The sequence below is a fragment of the Diabrotica virgifera genome, chromosome 6 (assembly GCF_917563875.1).
Source record: "Diabrotica virgifera virgifera chromosome 6, PGI_DIABVI_V3a".
NCBI classification, from domain to species: Eukaryota; Metazoa; Arthropoda; class Insecta; order Coleoptera; family Chrysomelidae; genus Diabrotica; species Diabrotica virgifera.
Window position 1 is genome coordinate 225,902,560 of NC_065448.1, and position 16,234 is coordinate 225,918,793.

Below are 16,234 nucleotides of genomic sequence, written 5' to 3' on the forward strand. Positions count from 1 at the left end.
TATATCTCCAATAAAAAGCAACAATTCGATTCGAAAATGAACTGTCCGAAATCTCACAGTCGGAAAAGAGTTAGACAGGGTTGCATACTGTCGCCAGCATTATTTAATATAAACATTTTACGTAAAGACGAGTCTTTACGTAAAATTTAAGTCTATTGTGAACGCTGCAAAAATGATGTACAAATTACGGTTTACGAAATGATAACGGTTTGCGTTCATCTTATGGTTACGTCCATTGTGAACAAGCATTTATGCTTTTCACATCACATCTTCGATCTGACCTTGGATTTCATTTCGATTCATTTCATTTCTTGTTATACACTGGACAAAACGTACGTTTTGCATGACACACAAAACGTACATTTCGCGTCATATAAAACTGGTACACTTTTTTTCCCAATGTAAACCTGTGTTCATACTGACTATTGTTCGTGAATCACTTCGTTGTTGCCATCACAGATAACGGAATTGCACTAAATCTAAATACTATTTAAAAATAACGTTTGAAATGTATATTTCGAATTGTAATACATATATATATAAATTCCACACTTGTTCCCTGTAAAATTTATTCATTTTGTATTAATTTCAAATTAAATTTTTAATTTTTCCACTGTGTTTTATTAATTCTATACAACTTAATGCAGTTTGGTCCTACAATTTACGACAAATCAATCACTCCTCTCGATTTGACATTACATAATAATTGATAATAATTTCATAGAAAAAAGTGTTGTGTGATTTGGTAGAATGCGATCTTACTCTTTAAAAAATATGTCACGTATTTCAGCGCCATCTCAGCACCTGGTTAAATGGAAGGGTACTACAAATATGGCCTCCACATAAGTGGTCTGTAGCTTCGACATGATAGGTGTGAAATTTTAAGGCCCGGTTGTACAATCGAAGTTCAACTCCGGCTCAGCGCCATTACCGAGTTCAGGGCAAGAAGTGCGTTGTACACACAAAGTTTAATTCTTGAACTCGGTTTAAGCCCGGGTTCAGCTGAGCGGTCGATGTTCGACGGTTCAACGCTGGTTCAAGGATTTTTAACCTCACATTTTTGTCATTGTCAACGGAAATCATAATATTTAAAGATTTACACCTTAAAAATGAACTTCATTGAAAATTTAACTAATAATGAAGGATTTCTGGAAATGCTAAATATTGTAGAAGGAAGGAGAACACAGAAACAGTGTAAGGCTAGAGAAAATCATTTTGAAAAATGGAATGATAATGAATTTTTGCAAAGATTTTGGAATGCTGGAAATGCTTGGCAAAGAAAGTGCTGTTCAGTTCACTATTTGCATGAAACTAATGCTCATGCTCATAGAATAAAAAATCGAACAGATAGGTAAGAACGAAAACAAGTGGCAAATTTGTTATTGACATTTCAAGAACCAGGCTGTATCTTCTAAGAACATGGTTTTTATTGCCTTAAATTAAGGTTTTGTGCAGTGAAGTAGACCCATATCACTGGTTTTAAGCAACAGGCTTCTTTTTGCAACTTGTGGATGATTTTGAAGCAAATGTAGAAAATGATTTTGTTAATTTATTAAATTAAATGTACCTACATAATTTATTAATAAATCTCAAATTAATTATATTTGTACCATGCTTATTTAGGTACATATCACTTTATTTAATAATGATTACAAACTAATTTACATTCTAAAATTATTTAAATACCCTACCTACTTCCCTAGACTAAGGCAAATATTAACATTTTTGAGTGAATTTGAAATCATAGCTGTAAACAGTTAAAAATATTTATGAGAAGAGAATGTGAAGATTGAATACATTTTTGAGATACATTTTTGTAAATTTTTATGATTTTAAGTTATTTTTCGGGTGTGACTGTAAACTACAATGATATGCAAAAAATTATGTTGCCTCGCAGATTTAAAATGCGTTTTTCTCGAAAACGGTCGAGTTTAGCGAGATGCATGTAGTATACCTTTTTTAAGTAAAAATATTAACAGAATAACATTTTTGATTTAAAAAGTATGTAGAGTGGGTAATAAAAAAATTAAACCTATTAAATGAGCGCTGAAAGGCTTATGTGGCGCCCTCTGGATAATAATCATTTTTGGTGGCGAATTTAGATTTCTCGTCCCAAAAAATCCCCGCTTACCAAATTTTGTGTTATAATCCCATGTCTGTTAGGAAATATTCAATAATAAATAAAATAAAAGTTTTAACTTTGACACCCTGTATTTCGGTTATTATCAACTTTCGTACTAAGGTAAGTTAGATTAAATAGACATATTTTAACCTCAGGAATCTAGGGTTAAGCTATAGCCCATTCTTTACGAAACACCCTGTATACAGTGTGTCGCATTTAAGATGAAGACACCCTTATATTTCGGCTATCAAAATAAATACAGATTTGAAATTTTGCAGTCATTAATTTTGATGTTTTACATTTTTTAAGATATTCAACTGAAATTTAAATTTTAAACGCGGCCTACTGCGAATTCACAAACAGGACGAATGTTCAATATTTTGTTTCGCGTTAGAGATATCGCAAAAAGTTATTTGAAAAAATTGTTAGAAATATTATTCTAACCGCACATACCAAATTTCATGACAAAATTCGAACTTTTCGTTTTTTTAGAATTGGTAGTCAGGATCCTAAAACATGCAATGGCAGTCCCGAGATGCAGCTCGGCACAACCAATGTCAAAGGCGCAAAACAATCTAAATGCTCGCCACCACGTCCAGGCAACAGGCAAGCGACAGCTCTGTGCTTAGCGTGAGTGAGACAAAATGCGAATTCTGTTCGGCTACTTTTCATAGTGCCTGTCCTCCTAGGGTAGAGCCGTCGTAGGTGGTAATGCTACGCTACGGGGAGCGTACAATAATTATTACAACTTCGGAGATGAATTAAAAAGCAGCTTTGTTTTATTTTAGATACTTAGGTATTGTATCAAAATTTATAAATTACAGTTTTGAAATAAGTAATTTATATTAATAAATAATTTATTATTGTACATTTGAAAAGGTTAGGCGGCGCATACCCTGACGTGGCGCCCCTGGAGTGTAGGTACGTATAGAACTATTGGTCTGATTAGTGTTATACGTTCTTAATTTATATACTTACATTTAATAGTAACACACCCCTATCATTCTGATATTCTCGATGTCCTGCTTTATAAAGAAGACATAAATAATACTGCTTGATTTTATTCCATTAGTAGTTCTTTCTTTTACCATATATTTTTTAGTAGTTTGTGCATTTTGTACGTCTGCAGTGCTCCTCCATATTTTATCATTGCTGCTGTTATAGAATAATTTTAAGAGATTTTTCGTTTTTTTTAGATTCCTAATAACTAGAGAGCGGAATATATGCAACACATTACCAAAATATGCGCATATATGTATATGCATTACTTTTACTACAAATATGCAGGCATTTTTTTCTAAATTTGTCTAATAATATGCAAATGCATATTAAAAATATTCAAAAATAAAACAATATATTAAATACATATAAACATTTATGTTTAAAAAATTCAACCTACATTTACGTTTAATACATATTTATTTTTCACATAAAAACAAATGAAATGACGCACAAAAACTGATATTATAATTAAATTATGAAATTGAATTATTAAATTATATATATATATATATATATATATATATATATATATATATATATATATATATATATATATATAGTATGAATTTATAATCAAATATTTTTCAAAATTTTCACTAGCAATTTTGTTTGTCAGTTCCTCATTTAAAAAATGACATGTGAAAATGAATGTAACTTACGATTTTGGAACAGGCCTTGCAAAATACTTTGTCTCCACTTAGCTTTAACTCGGGAAAACACTTTATCCAAGCACTTTTTTGAATGGTAGACATATTTAAATTTAATATATACCAATCACTTCAAAAACACTAAATACGATACAACGTTTACTTTAAACAAATGTTGGCCGGAAACTGACAAAATAAATATTATACCCTTAAAAGCAGGTAGGTACCTACGACTTGCTACGCTAGTAAAATAATATTTTCTGGGAACACCCATAATTGTTAAATTCAGGTAGTAATGGAAAAGTCCAGATAGATAATAATGAGCGATAGATAGATAAATAACGAGCTCGTTCATATCGAAGTTATAAAATTCCAACTAAGAGAGGAAAATTTTAAACTTTTATTTTAAAAATTTATTTTTAAAATATGCAAAATAAATCGCGTTTAGCTTAAATATGCAATGTTGTGTTTGTTGTCTGAAAATATGCAATATATGCATCTATATGCACTTTGCATATATTCCGCTCTCTACTAATAACGATGTCAACGTCATTTAGGGTGGCTCTAGATCTATACTGTCCAGTAGTTTTGCGTATTCATTCTTAAGTCTGTGTTCTTCATTATCGTGGCCCAAAGTTGTTTATTCTGAGACACAGTTCTAGAAGGTTGGTGAGATTGGACTTAATTCCTTGCAAATTAATTGTAGCAAATTCTGTGTATTACTTTCGAGACTACTACTTACGCCATCCATTTTCCGACTCCTCTGTTATTGTAGACCTTTCACTTGTTGAATTATTTGTTCAGAAAAACCAGTTATTTAAAAGACAATAAAAAAATAAAAAATTGTTTTATTTACTTACAAAATACAAAAACTTGAAAATATTGACAGTAGATCAATTTTTCATAGAGGAAATAGTTAAAACTTAACATTACAACTTAAAAACATGAACAGAAACCAGTTAAAAATACTAAAATAATAATAATCAAATATATTGTAAGAAAATATCTTTGGCAAACGAGGCTGAATAAAAGGCCTACTAGCATGGTAAGATAATGAAAATGCCCCAAACTCGAAGCTCACTTTCTGAAATTTTTAGCCCCTAGGTGGTCACGTGACCCACCCAAAGCCTAATTAGGCTTTTTAGGTTTTTATTTTTATCTCAGCCGCATCGAGAGCTAGCGAAAAACTTTAAATAAAAAAGTTAAGATTTTAAAATTTTAAGTCTAAAAAAATAGGACATTCGTTCTCATAAAAAAAATAGATAATGTGTATTTTTGCACAATATTTCACCCTGAATTTTTTCAGATTTTAAAAAATGGTGAAACATACTTTAAAAAAAAAATTGCCAAGTTTCTTGTAAAAGGTATATATTAAAATACCCTAAATAAGGGTCAAAATACAAAACGTTTTCGGATTAAGGAATCCATCATCAGTGTTTAAAAGCCCTAAAATTAAGTATAACCTAATTAAATGAGATAAAAGTTAAAATTGACAGAGGTTTTCAAGAACAAGAGGTCATACTTACAAAATTTGCATGCCTGAGCCACCAAAATGTATAGGGTAAAAACCCTTTAAATGTAAATAATAAAGATGTTTTACATATTTATATAAAATTCATCGGATGTAATAGATAAACCTGGATGTTACCCAGGGCAACACAGGACTCTCCCCACGTGGTTGGAACTTTTTTTGGTGAAAACCTCACATATTGGATTTCAATGGCCAACTGACAAGTGAATTAAAGAGCAACCCGAAATGACACCAAGAACTGTCAATGTAACCTAGTTGTAATATTACTTCAGCCACAACGTTAAAGATTAATTTAAATGTTTTAAGATAAAAAACAGTATCAAATTTACAAATAGTAAAAATAAAAGGTGTTCACAAATTATGAAAGATTTTTTCCCTAGAAATAATGCATTAATTAAGTATTCAAAATAGGGAAATGAAATGTTTACGTTACAGGAAGTTATGCAGTCAACAATACCAATAGGTGTTGTATTAGTGGTATAAAATTGTCAATAAGATTAGACAAATAATGGTAAAGGCCTTATACTAGGAACACAAAATAGTATGTAATGTGTACATATGTGTACGATTTTAAGAGTATTGATGAAATGATAATTGTTTAATGACTGATAACTTTCTTGGTAGTCGACCCAACATAAATTGTATAAAGATAGAAAAAGTGATATGATAATTGTAAAAATACTGTTTTGTTTTTATCTGATATTTATCTGAAAATGAGACTAAAGTAACTTGATGAAACTGAGTCCTCCAGAGACCTGACATCAAATTGGTTAAAAATGAAATGGTTGTAAAATATGGGGGGGAGTAGGACGGTATGAGAAGTCTGACATAGTATGTTGTGATATTGGACCATGGAAGATGTGTAGTGTGTTGTTATGAAATAAGAGTTATCTAATCTATAAGCTATGAGATGAGGCTAAGAAAAAAGGTGGCTGGAATGAGACTCATTCTGATGGATGTGGTTGTATATGTGATGTAGGAGCTGAATTTTGGAAAATTAAAGCTAATGTAAAATAATGAGGATGTAAGAGGATGAGGTACAATGAATATTAAAGAGTTAAAGTAAGATGTTGCTTATCGACAATTGGGAGTGAAATAGATGTATGTGGTAGTCATGAATGGTGTAGCAGAGAAGAGGAAATTGTATCTGATGTGGTTTATGAAAAAAGTTGACGGTGTAAGGGTTGAAAATCTCGGTTAAATGACACATGGCGATTGACACAATTAGGACTTCTTTGCTTCTCTTTAACTATTTCTAAGTCTTCGTACAGGTCCAATTTTAGGAAGTTTTTTTGTGAAATATTATGTAATAACGAGACATCTTCTGGGATATTAAGGGTATGTTTGTTTTTTACAAGATGTTGAGAGAAGGTAGAAGTGTTTTCTCTTTTGGTGTGCTCTAAGGAGCGTGAAGATAAGGATCTACAGGTCCTACCTATATATGTAGCGTCACAATCAGAACATTGTAATCTATACACACCACTACGATCCATGTAGTTGATAGGGTCTTTGGAATTGGTAAGACACTGTCCCAGATTGTTGGGCACTTTGAAAGAAATATGAGTATTATCAACTGCTCTTTTAAGAATATATCTAATATCTCCAGAAAGACGTTCATGAAGATATGGTAAGGAAGCATATGAGGGTTTTAAGGTCAAGTCTCTAGGGAAAGCAGTCTCTCTCAAGACTCTAAGGTGTCTCTTTTGAATAAGTTTGTAGACAATATTAGGATCGTAACCGTTGTTGAACGCTATTTGACGAAGAATATTGAGTTCTTTATCATAGTTTGATGGTGATAAAGGAATAGTTTCAAGTCTATGGATGTAACTATGGAAAGCTGCATATTTATGTGACATAGGGTGGTTAGAAGATAAAGGTATGACATGATCAGTCTGTGTTGGTTTCCTATAGATACTGAAATCGAAATGGTCATCTAATCTGGTAATAGTGAGATCAAGAAAGTTAATTGATTGGGAAGATTCTAGTTCCATAGTGAACTTGATGTTAGGATGGATTAGATTGACTTTAGAAAGCAATAGGTCAGCTGAATTAGAATTACCGGAAATGAAAAGCAAAATATCATCTACATATCTAAACCAATGGAGTATTTCCGGATTTTTCATGATAAGAGTGGATTCTAAATGATCCATGAAAATATCAGCTAGGAGAGGGGATAAACAACTACCCATGGCTAGGCCATCAGGTTGTCTATAAAATTTATTATTAAATACAAAGAAGTCTTGAGCTAGACAAAATTGTAGTAATTGGATGATGGAATTAGTAGTAGACGTAGTAATAGAGTTGGCTCTTAAAAGAGAATGTACCAGATTAATAGTTTCAAGTTTAGGGACAGAAGTAAAAAGGTTGCTAACATCAAGTGAAAGTATAGTAATGTTGGGACGAAGGTTTATTTGTTGGAGATTGTTGACTAGTTGAATGGTGTTTTTGACTGAGAAACGAGGGGTGAAATTCGTCAAGTTGTTAATGAGATTTAATATGAATTTTGATAAGATGGATACTGGTGTGTTTATGAAGCTAACAACTGGACGGATGGGGATGCCCTCTTTATGTATCTTAGGTAAACCATACAGTCTGGGTGTCAATGGATTGCTTGGTATTTTATAGTAGTTAATAGTAGTTAATCCATTGACACCCAGACTGTATGGTTTACCTAAGATACATAAAGAGGGCATCCCCATCCGTCCAGTTGTTAGCTTCATAAACACACCAGTATCCATCTTATCAAAATTCATATTAAATCTCATTAACAACTTGACGAATTTCACCCCTCGTTTCTCAGTCAAAAACACCATTCAACTAGTCAACAATCTCCAACAAATAAACCTTCGTCCCAACATTACTATGCTTTCACTTGATGTTAGCAACCTTTTTACTTCTGTCCCTAAACTTGAAACTATTAATCTGGTACATTCTCTTTTAAGAGCCAACTCTATTACTACGTCTACTACTAATTCCATCATCCAATTACTACAATTTTGTCTAGCTCAAGACTTCTTTGTATTTAATAATAAATTTTATAGACAACCTGATGGCCTAGCCATGGGTAGTTGTTTATCCCCTCTCCTAGCTGATATTTTCATGGATCATTTAGAATCCACTCTTATCATGAAAAATCCGGAAATACTCCATTGGTTTAGATATGTAGATGATATTTTGCTTTTCATTTCCGGTAATTCTAATTCAGCTGACCTATTGCTTTCTAAAGTCAATCTAATCCATCCTAACATCAAGTTCACTATGGAACTAGAATCTTCCCAATCAATTAACTTTCTTGATCTCACTATTACCAGATTAGATGACCATTTCGATTTCAGTATCTATAGGAAACCAACACAGACTGATCATGTCATACCTTTATCTTCTAACCACCCTATGTCACATAAATATGCAGCTTTCCATAGTTACATCCATAGACTTGAAACTATTCCTTTATCACCATCAAACTATGATAAAGAACTCAATATTCTTCGTCAAATAGCGTTCAACAACGGTTACGATCCTAATATTGTCTACAAACTTATTCAAAAGAGACACCTTAGAGTCTTGAGAGAGACTGCTTTCCCTAGAGACTTGACCTTAAAACCCTCATATGCTTCCTTACCATATCTTCATGAACGTCTTTCTGGAGATATTAGATATATTCTTAAAAGAGCAGTTGATAATACTCATATTTCTTTCAAAGTGCCCAACAATCTGGGACAGTGTCTTACCAATTCCAAAGACCCTATCAACTACATGGATCGTAGTGGTGTGTATAGATTACAATGTTCTGATTGTGACGCTACATATATAGGTAGGACCTGTAGATCCTTATCTTCACGCTCCTTAGAGCACACCAAAAGAGAAAACACTTCTACCTTCTCTCAACATCTTGTAAAAAACAAACATACCCTTAATATCCCAGAAGATGTCTCGTTATTACATAATATTTCACAAAAAAACTTCCTAAAATTGGACCTGTACGAATACTTAGAAATAGTTAAAGAGAAGCAAAGAAGTCCTAATTGTGTCAATCGCCATGTGTCATTTAACCGAGATTTTCAACCCTTACACCGTCAACTTTTTTCATAAACCACATCAGATACAATTTCCTCTTCTCTGCTACACCATTCATGACTACCACATACATCTATTTCACTCCCAATTGTCGATAAGCAACATCTTGCTTTAACTCTTTAATATTCATTGTACCTCATCCTCTTACATCCTCATTATTTTACATTAGCTTTAATTTTCCAAAATTCAGCTCCTACATCACATATACAACCACATCCATCAGAATTGAGTCTCATTCCAGCCACCTTTTTTCTTAGCCTCATCTCATAGCTTATAGATTAGATAACTCTTATTTCATAACAACACACTACACATCTTCCATGGTCCAATATCACAACATACTATGTCAGACTTCTCATACCGTCCTACTCCCCCCCATATTTTACAACCATTTCATTTTTAACCAATTTGATGTCAGGTCTCTGGAGGACTCAGTTTCATCAAGTTACTTTAGTCTCATTTTCAGATAAATATCAGATAAAAACAAAACAGTATTTTTACAATTATCATATCACTTTTTCTATCTTTATACAATTTATGTTGGGTCGACTACCAAGAAAGTTATCAGTCATTAAACAATTATCATTTCATCAATACTCTTAAAATCGTACACATATGTACACATTACATACTATTTTGTGTTCCTAGTATAAGGCCTTTAACATTATTTGTCTAATCGTATTGACAATTTTATACCACTAATACAACACCTATTGGTATTGTTGACTGCATAACTTCCTGTAACGTAAACATTTCATTTCCCTATTTTGAATACTTAATTAATGCATTATTTCTAGGGAAAAAATCTTTCATAATTTGTGAACACCTTTTATTTTTACTATTTGTAAATTTGATACTGTTTTTTATCTTAAAACATTTAAATTAATCTTTAACGTTGTGGCTGAAGTAATATTACAACTAGGTTACATTGACAGTTCTTGGTGTCATTTCGGGTTGCTCTTTAATTCACTTGTCAGTTGGCCATTGAAATCCAATATGTGAGGTTTTCACCAAAAAAAGTTCCAACCACGTGGGGAGAGTCCTGTGTTGCCCTGGGTAACATCCAGGTGTATCTATTACATCCGATGAATTTTATATAAATATGTAAAACATCTTTATTATTTACATTTAAAGGGTTTTTACCCTATACATTTTGGTGGCTCAGGCATGCAAATTTTGTAAGTATGACCTCTTGTTCTTGAAAACCTCTGTCAATTTTAACTTTTATCTCATTTAATTAGGTTATACTTAATTTTAGGGCTTTTAAACACTGATGATGGATTCCTTAATCCGAAAACGTTTTGTATTTTGACCCTTATTTAGGGTATTTTAATATATACCTTTTACAAGAAACTTGGCATTTTTGTGATTTATGGTATACAGCCAGCTACAGGAAGTTTATTTTCCTCGTGGATTTTGTATACTTTTAAAAATAAAAACCCCTCATTTTTCGCTTTTTATATGAAATTTTATATAGGGAGTTTCAACACCGCCTCTAGGATAGGTAAAAAACTGAAAAATATTTGGGGTTTGCTTAGTAAAAAATTTTGTAACGCCATCCAATTTTAAAATAAAAGACGTTGAAAAAACAACATTTTACACATTTTTTACGATTTTGCCGAAACTGCTGGTAACATTGTACTTAATAAAATTTGGGGCGTTTTAAGAGGTTGTTATTGTGCATTTTTTGAAATACAATTAAGAATTGTATTATCATTGTCATGCATACGGGTAATGGTACGAACTGTTAAGAAAATAAAATTGTACGCCACTGAGATATTTAAAATTAAAAATCATTTTTGAATTCCTCGTTCAATTTGTGACAAAAAATCTATCTTCCATTTTTTTTACAGAACTCATAGGTTCCTCAACCTTCATAGGTTTTCATGCAAAAAATAAAATATCTTAACGCTTTCGAAGTATTCGAATTAAGTTTTATATGGATGTAACTATACCACAGATTATCATTGATACACTAGCACTAGACGATTCACAATGCGGTTTCAGAAACGGAAGGAGCATACATGATCATATATTCACGTTAAAACTGTTGGATATAGATAATATTTTTATAGCAGTGCCATCAACTGGCCACTTTACTAGTTACTGTATTGTGTGTTGCGTTCAACGTTTTGTTTCAACAAGTAGTTCATAAAATACAGCCATTGAGTTAACAACGTTTTATTTGTTCCTTAAATCTCCCATTTTTGTTCCTCAACTCTACAATTTACGAACAAAAACAAATAAGCGAAAAAGCGCTTCAAGAGAAAAAGAACATATACTTAGCCTTTTTAGACCTAGAAAAGGCCTTCGACAAAGTACCCAGACAGAGAGTGTGGAAAGTGCTAAGAGAGAAAGGTGTAGGACCTAAAATGATACGAATCATTCAGAAAATATATAGCCAGAATATGAACTCGGTGATTAGTAACAACAATAGATCAAACACTTTTACAGTAACAGGAGGACTAAGATAAGGCGGAGCACTTAGCCCAACGCTGTTTATGTTGTTTATGGACCAAATAATTAAAAGATGCACAAAAGAAAGCAAAAAATTAAATGTTGGACACAGCTATCTACGTAGAGTAGAAATATCAGAAGGAGTGTTTGCAGACGACTTGGTGTTAATTGTAAGAAGTGAAAAGGATTTACAACACAACATTGAAATATGGAACAGAGTATTCCTCGAAAATGGAATGGTAATAAACAAAAGCAAGACCAAAGCACTACAGATCGCCGAAGAGAGACGGGAGCTAAGAATATAAATTGAAGGAACACAAAATGAACAAGTGAAACCTTTCTCTTATCTAGGTGCAATAATTGACCAGGCAGGCACTCAAGATGCTGAAGTTAGCAATAGAATAGATACTACAATACAGCTGTACCACGCAATGAATAAAAAATTTATCAGTAGAAAAGAAATATCAAGAGAAACAAAAATAAAAGTGTTCAAATCAATTTATAGACCAGTACTAACCTTCGGCAGCGAATCTTGGATCTTAACAAACCGACAAAAAAGCAAGATCCAAGCCATGGAAATGAAGTTCCTGAGAAGAGTAAAAGGCGTCATAAAATTAGACAGACTGCGAAATTAAGACATAAGAAGTGAGTTAAAAATATCATCTATATTCGAGTATATAGAGCAAAGACAATTAAGTTGGTGGGGACATCTACAACGAATGAAAGAAACTAGACCAGTTCGAAGAGTATGGGAAGCAAAAATATCAAAAAACAGGAAGAGAGGAAGACCCAGACAAACGTGGGATAAAGCAATAGGAGCAATTCTGCAAAAGAAAAGATCAAACTGGGTAGATGCATAAACGATAGCACAAGACAGAAAAGAGTGGAAAAAATTTGTATATAGATAACTTATACATATTTTATAGAATTAATGAAATTAATTAGAAATGTAGAATGAGATGTAAAAATGTAATTTGTATATTTGTAAGTACTTATGTAAAACTGAATGTTAAGTTGGTAGATTAAAGTTGCAACCCTACACCATTGTACGGTAGAAGGGATATGATTATAAATAAATAAAAACTATACCACAGATTATCAGAACAGTGTATTCTGATAATCTGTGCCTATACATAGAAACTTAGCTCGAATACTTTATAAGAATTACGATGTTTTATTTTTTCCATAAAAAAGCGCGTCATATGAGAAAGACGGAGAATACATTTTTGTCACAAAGTGAACAAGGAAGTTAAAAATGATTTTAAATTTGAAATATGTCAGGGGCGTAATATTTTTTTAACTTTAAAAAGTTCAGACCATTAACCGTATGTGCGCCAATGATGAATATACAATTCTTAGTAATTGTATGTCAAGAAATACACAATAACTACCTTTTAAAACCCGCCAAAGGACACCGCACACATCTTATAGAAAATATGTCACTCAAATGAAAAAAAATTTACATGAATAGATGCGTCCTGAAATTTCAATAATTTGATACCATTGCGCCAACTCTGTATTTTGATTAACAAGAGCGTAAATTGATAAAAAAAAAATCTAAAATCGAATAGGAATGTACGTGTGTCAAAGAGAGAAAAAAGATCTTGTAATCCGCTTACTCCATAAATCTTTCTGGTGGATTAAGGCAGATGCTTACTCTTATCTTTTCCTATTATTATTGATAATAAAGTAGGTATCATTTGGTTAGTTGTACCGTCTCTAATCGGCTTAAGCTAGTGTTGAATAGACTGTATTCAATAGCCACTAGTAATATTATTTATGAATGCCAGTTTTATGGACTTCAAAATGCGTATTCTATAAACTTTAATTACAATTAACGCCCTAATTAAGCAAAATTCAGAGTTGGCGCAATGGTATCAAATTATTGAAATTTCAGGACGCATCTATTCATGTAAATTTTATTTCATTTGAGTGACATTATATTTTCCATAAGATGTGTGCGGTGCCCTTTTATTACAATGTTGCCAGTAGTTTCGGCTAAATCATAAAAAATATGTAAAATTTTGTTTTCTTCAACGCGTATCTTGAACATAGATGGCGTTACAAAAATTTTTGACTAAGCAAACCACGATGATTTTTCAAATATTTACCTATTCCACAGACGGTGTTAACTATTTTGAAACACCTTGTATAAAATTGTATCTAAAAAGCGAAAAAATGCGATTTTTTACTTTTAAAAATACGTTTCACCAACTTTAAATATCTGAAAAAGTTCAGGGTGAAATGTTGTGCGAAAATACACGTTATATATATTTATTTTTTTCGTGAGAACAAGTGGCTTAAGTTTTTTTAATAATTTAAAATTTTAACATTGTTCTAAAAATTCAAATTTCCCGCCAAAAATTAAAAAAAAAATCAGACAGAACTTTTTGATAGATACAACTTTTCACTAGCTCTCGATGCAGCTGAGATAAAAAATAAAAACCTAAAAAGCCTAATTAGGCTTTAGGCAGGTCACGTGACCACCTAAGATGGCTAAAAATTTCAGAAAGTGAGTTTCTCTATATGCGCTAAACAGTGGTCTATATGGAATTCGAATCGTGTTGGGGACATTTTTCATCATCTTACCCGGCTAGGCCCTTGTAAAAGTATTTTATTAGGCTATTTATTGTCTTCCAGAATGTTTTGGAGATATCCTCCATCTTTAGCAAATCAAAGTAATTATAGTATATTATATAAAGTAATAACTAAAAAAGTAACACATAAAATAAAGGTCAGAATAACAAAAAAGGGGCAATTAACAAGAAAAACAGAGCATATAATACTGATAGGTTCAAGTCTACCATGAACAATGTAAATCGCAATCTATAGGAAACTAGTTTTCATCCAAGGGTCTCTTGCAAGAAAAACTCGTTTAATCACCTCTTCTTTCTCATATATTAAGTCTCTTCTTCAGGACGATCAGCCAACTCCGGCACCTTAAACAAATCTAACAGTCGTTGAATGGTCACAACTTTTTTTCCCCATTTTTGAGCATTTGATGTTGTCGCCTGATGTATATCTTCTTCTATGGTGTTTTTCATCAGGAACTTGTGGATGAAGGTGTCTCTGAAACAGATACAAACTGATGAAACGATGGGCAACTAACGTGGTTTACGAGGAGATGATAAAAAATAATTTTAATCTTAATGTGGCTGTCTAAAAATTATTTTTTTTATTCATTTATTCAATTTTTATTCATACAGGGTGATTTATTAGTGGGGTAAAGCTCCGTAGATCCGTTATAGTAACTGATAGCAATAAAAGTTAATATCAAAAATTGTAGTCAACTTTGAGCTTCACATTTCAAAATTAATTAGAATGTTACAGGGTGTTCGATAACATAGTGGCAGAATAAACTTATGTTTTTTTTTTTAAATGGAGCACCATCTATTTTATTTTATATTCGAGATCCTTTTAACTTCTTCATTACAAAAATATAAAGGTTTGGTATGTTATACAGGGTATTTACAAAGTTATAACCAATTTTATATGAAAATCGTAACAAGTTCAACTCCCTGTATAAATAAAAATAAGCAAAACGGCAATGGTTTATTGATGCCACATTTTTTGTTTATTGTTAAAATTTTCATAAATGATTTATGTTGCTAATTTTCTTTATATTGAATACAAGGTGAGTCAAAACACAAGTACATTATTTTCTCAGTAATTTTAAATGGAACACTCTGTATTTTATATCACTATCGAAAAGTACCATTACCGTGTTTTAATTTGTATACAACATTTCCTATGTCTAAATTTATTGATTTTCGAGATATTTTCATTTTTCCATGAACCAGTATTACCAGATTACCAGAATTTAGTAAACTGGACCGATTTTTTTGGGTTACTTTCAGAATGAAGGTTATAAAATGCCTCCAACAACAAGAGATGAGATGAATAATAGAATACAAAGTGTATTTTGAAGTGTTAATTTACAAATGCTTAAGTAACTTATTTTGAACAACTTATGTAATTAAATATTTAAAACATTTTATTAAAAGTAACTTTTAATTTTTTCAAAAATGTATGTATTTTGTGTTCATGTTTTTTTTTGTAAAATTTTCTACTAACAAATTAGTTTTACAAATTAGTGTTACAAATGTAGCTTTTAATTGTTTTCATAAAATGTTGTATTTTGTGTTTGTTTTTTTTTGTAAAATTTATAACTAATAAATTATTTTTCTTTCTTTATTTGCTACACTTACATACAAAAGTAGTTTTTAATTGCTTCAAAAATGTTGTAGGTTGTGGTTGTGTTTTTTTTTTGGTAAAATTTGTTACTAATAAATTATATTTCTTTCTTTATTTACTACATTGTTACATTTATTACCAGATTAAAAATCAGTAATCGCAAATTTTCAGTTTTAGACAATTCAATCATGTATTTAAACATGT

The 16,234-nt window shown here is 31.5% G+C and overlaps 2 protein-coding genes and 1 long non-coding RNA gene across 6 annotated transcripts in view; 2 read left to right on the plus strand and 1 right to left on the minus strand.

Moving 5' to 3' along the window:
- Window positions 1-16,234, plus strand: part of LOC114342438 (uncharacterized) — a 211,228-nt gene that overhangs the window by 20,656 nt on the left and 174,338 nt on the right. The gene's annotated exons all lie outside the window — the stretch shown is intronic.
- Window positions 10,205-16,234, plus strand: part of LOC126886761 (uncharacterized) — a 51,258-nt gene continuing 45,228 nt past the window's right edge. For both annotated transcript variants that reach the window (XR_007698763.1, XR_007698762.1), the window contains exon 1: window positions 10,205-10,557. This is a non-coding gene — a long non-coding RNA (uncharacterized LOC126886761). The remainder of the gene's footprint in view (window positions 10,558-16,234) is intronic.
- Window positions 14,595-16,234, minus strand: part of LOC114342439 (E3 ubiquitin-protein ligase SHPRH-like) — a 160,832-nt gene continuing 159,192 nt past the window's right edge. For all 3 annotated transcript variants that reach the window (XM_050653774.1, XM_050653773.1, XM_050653772.1), the window contains exon 14: window positions 14,595-14,905. In XM_050653774.1, coding sequence (XP_050509731.1) covers window positions 14,737-14,905 — 169 coding nt within the window. In that variant the 3' untranslated portion in view covers window positions 14,595-14,736. The remainder of the gene's footprint in view (window positions 14,906-16,234) is intronic.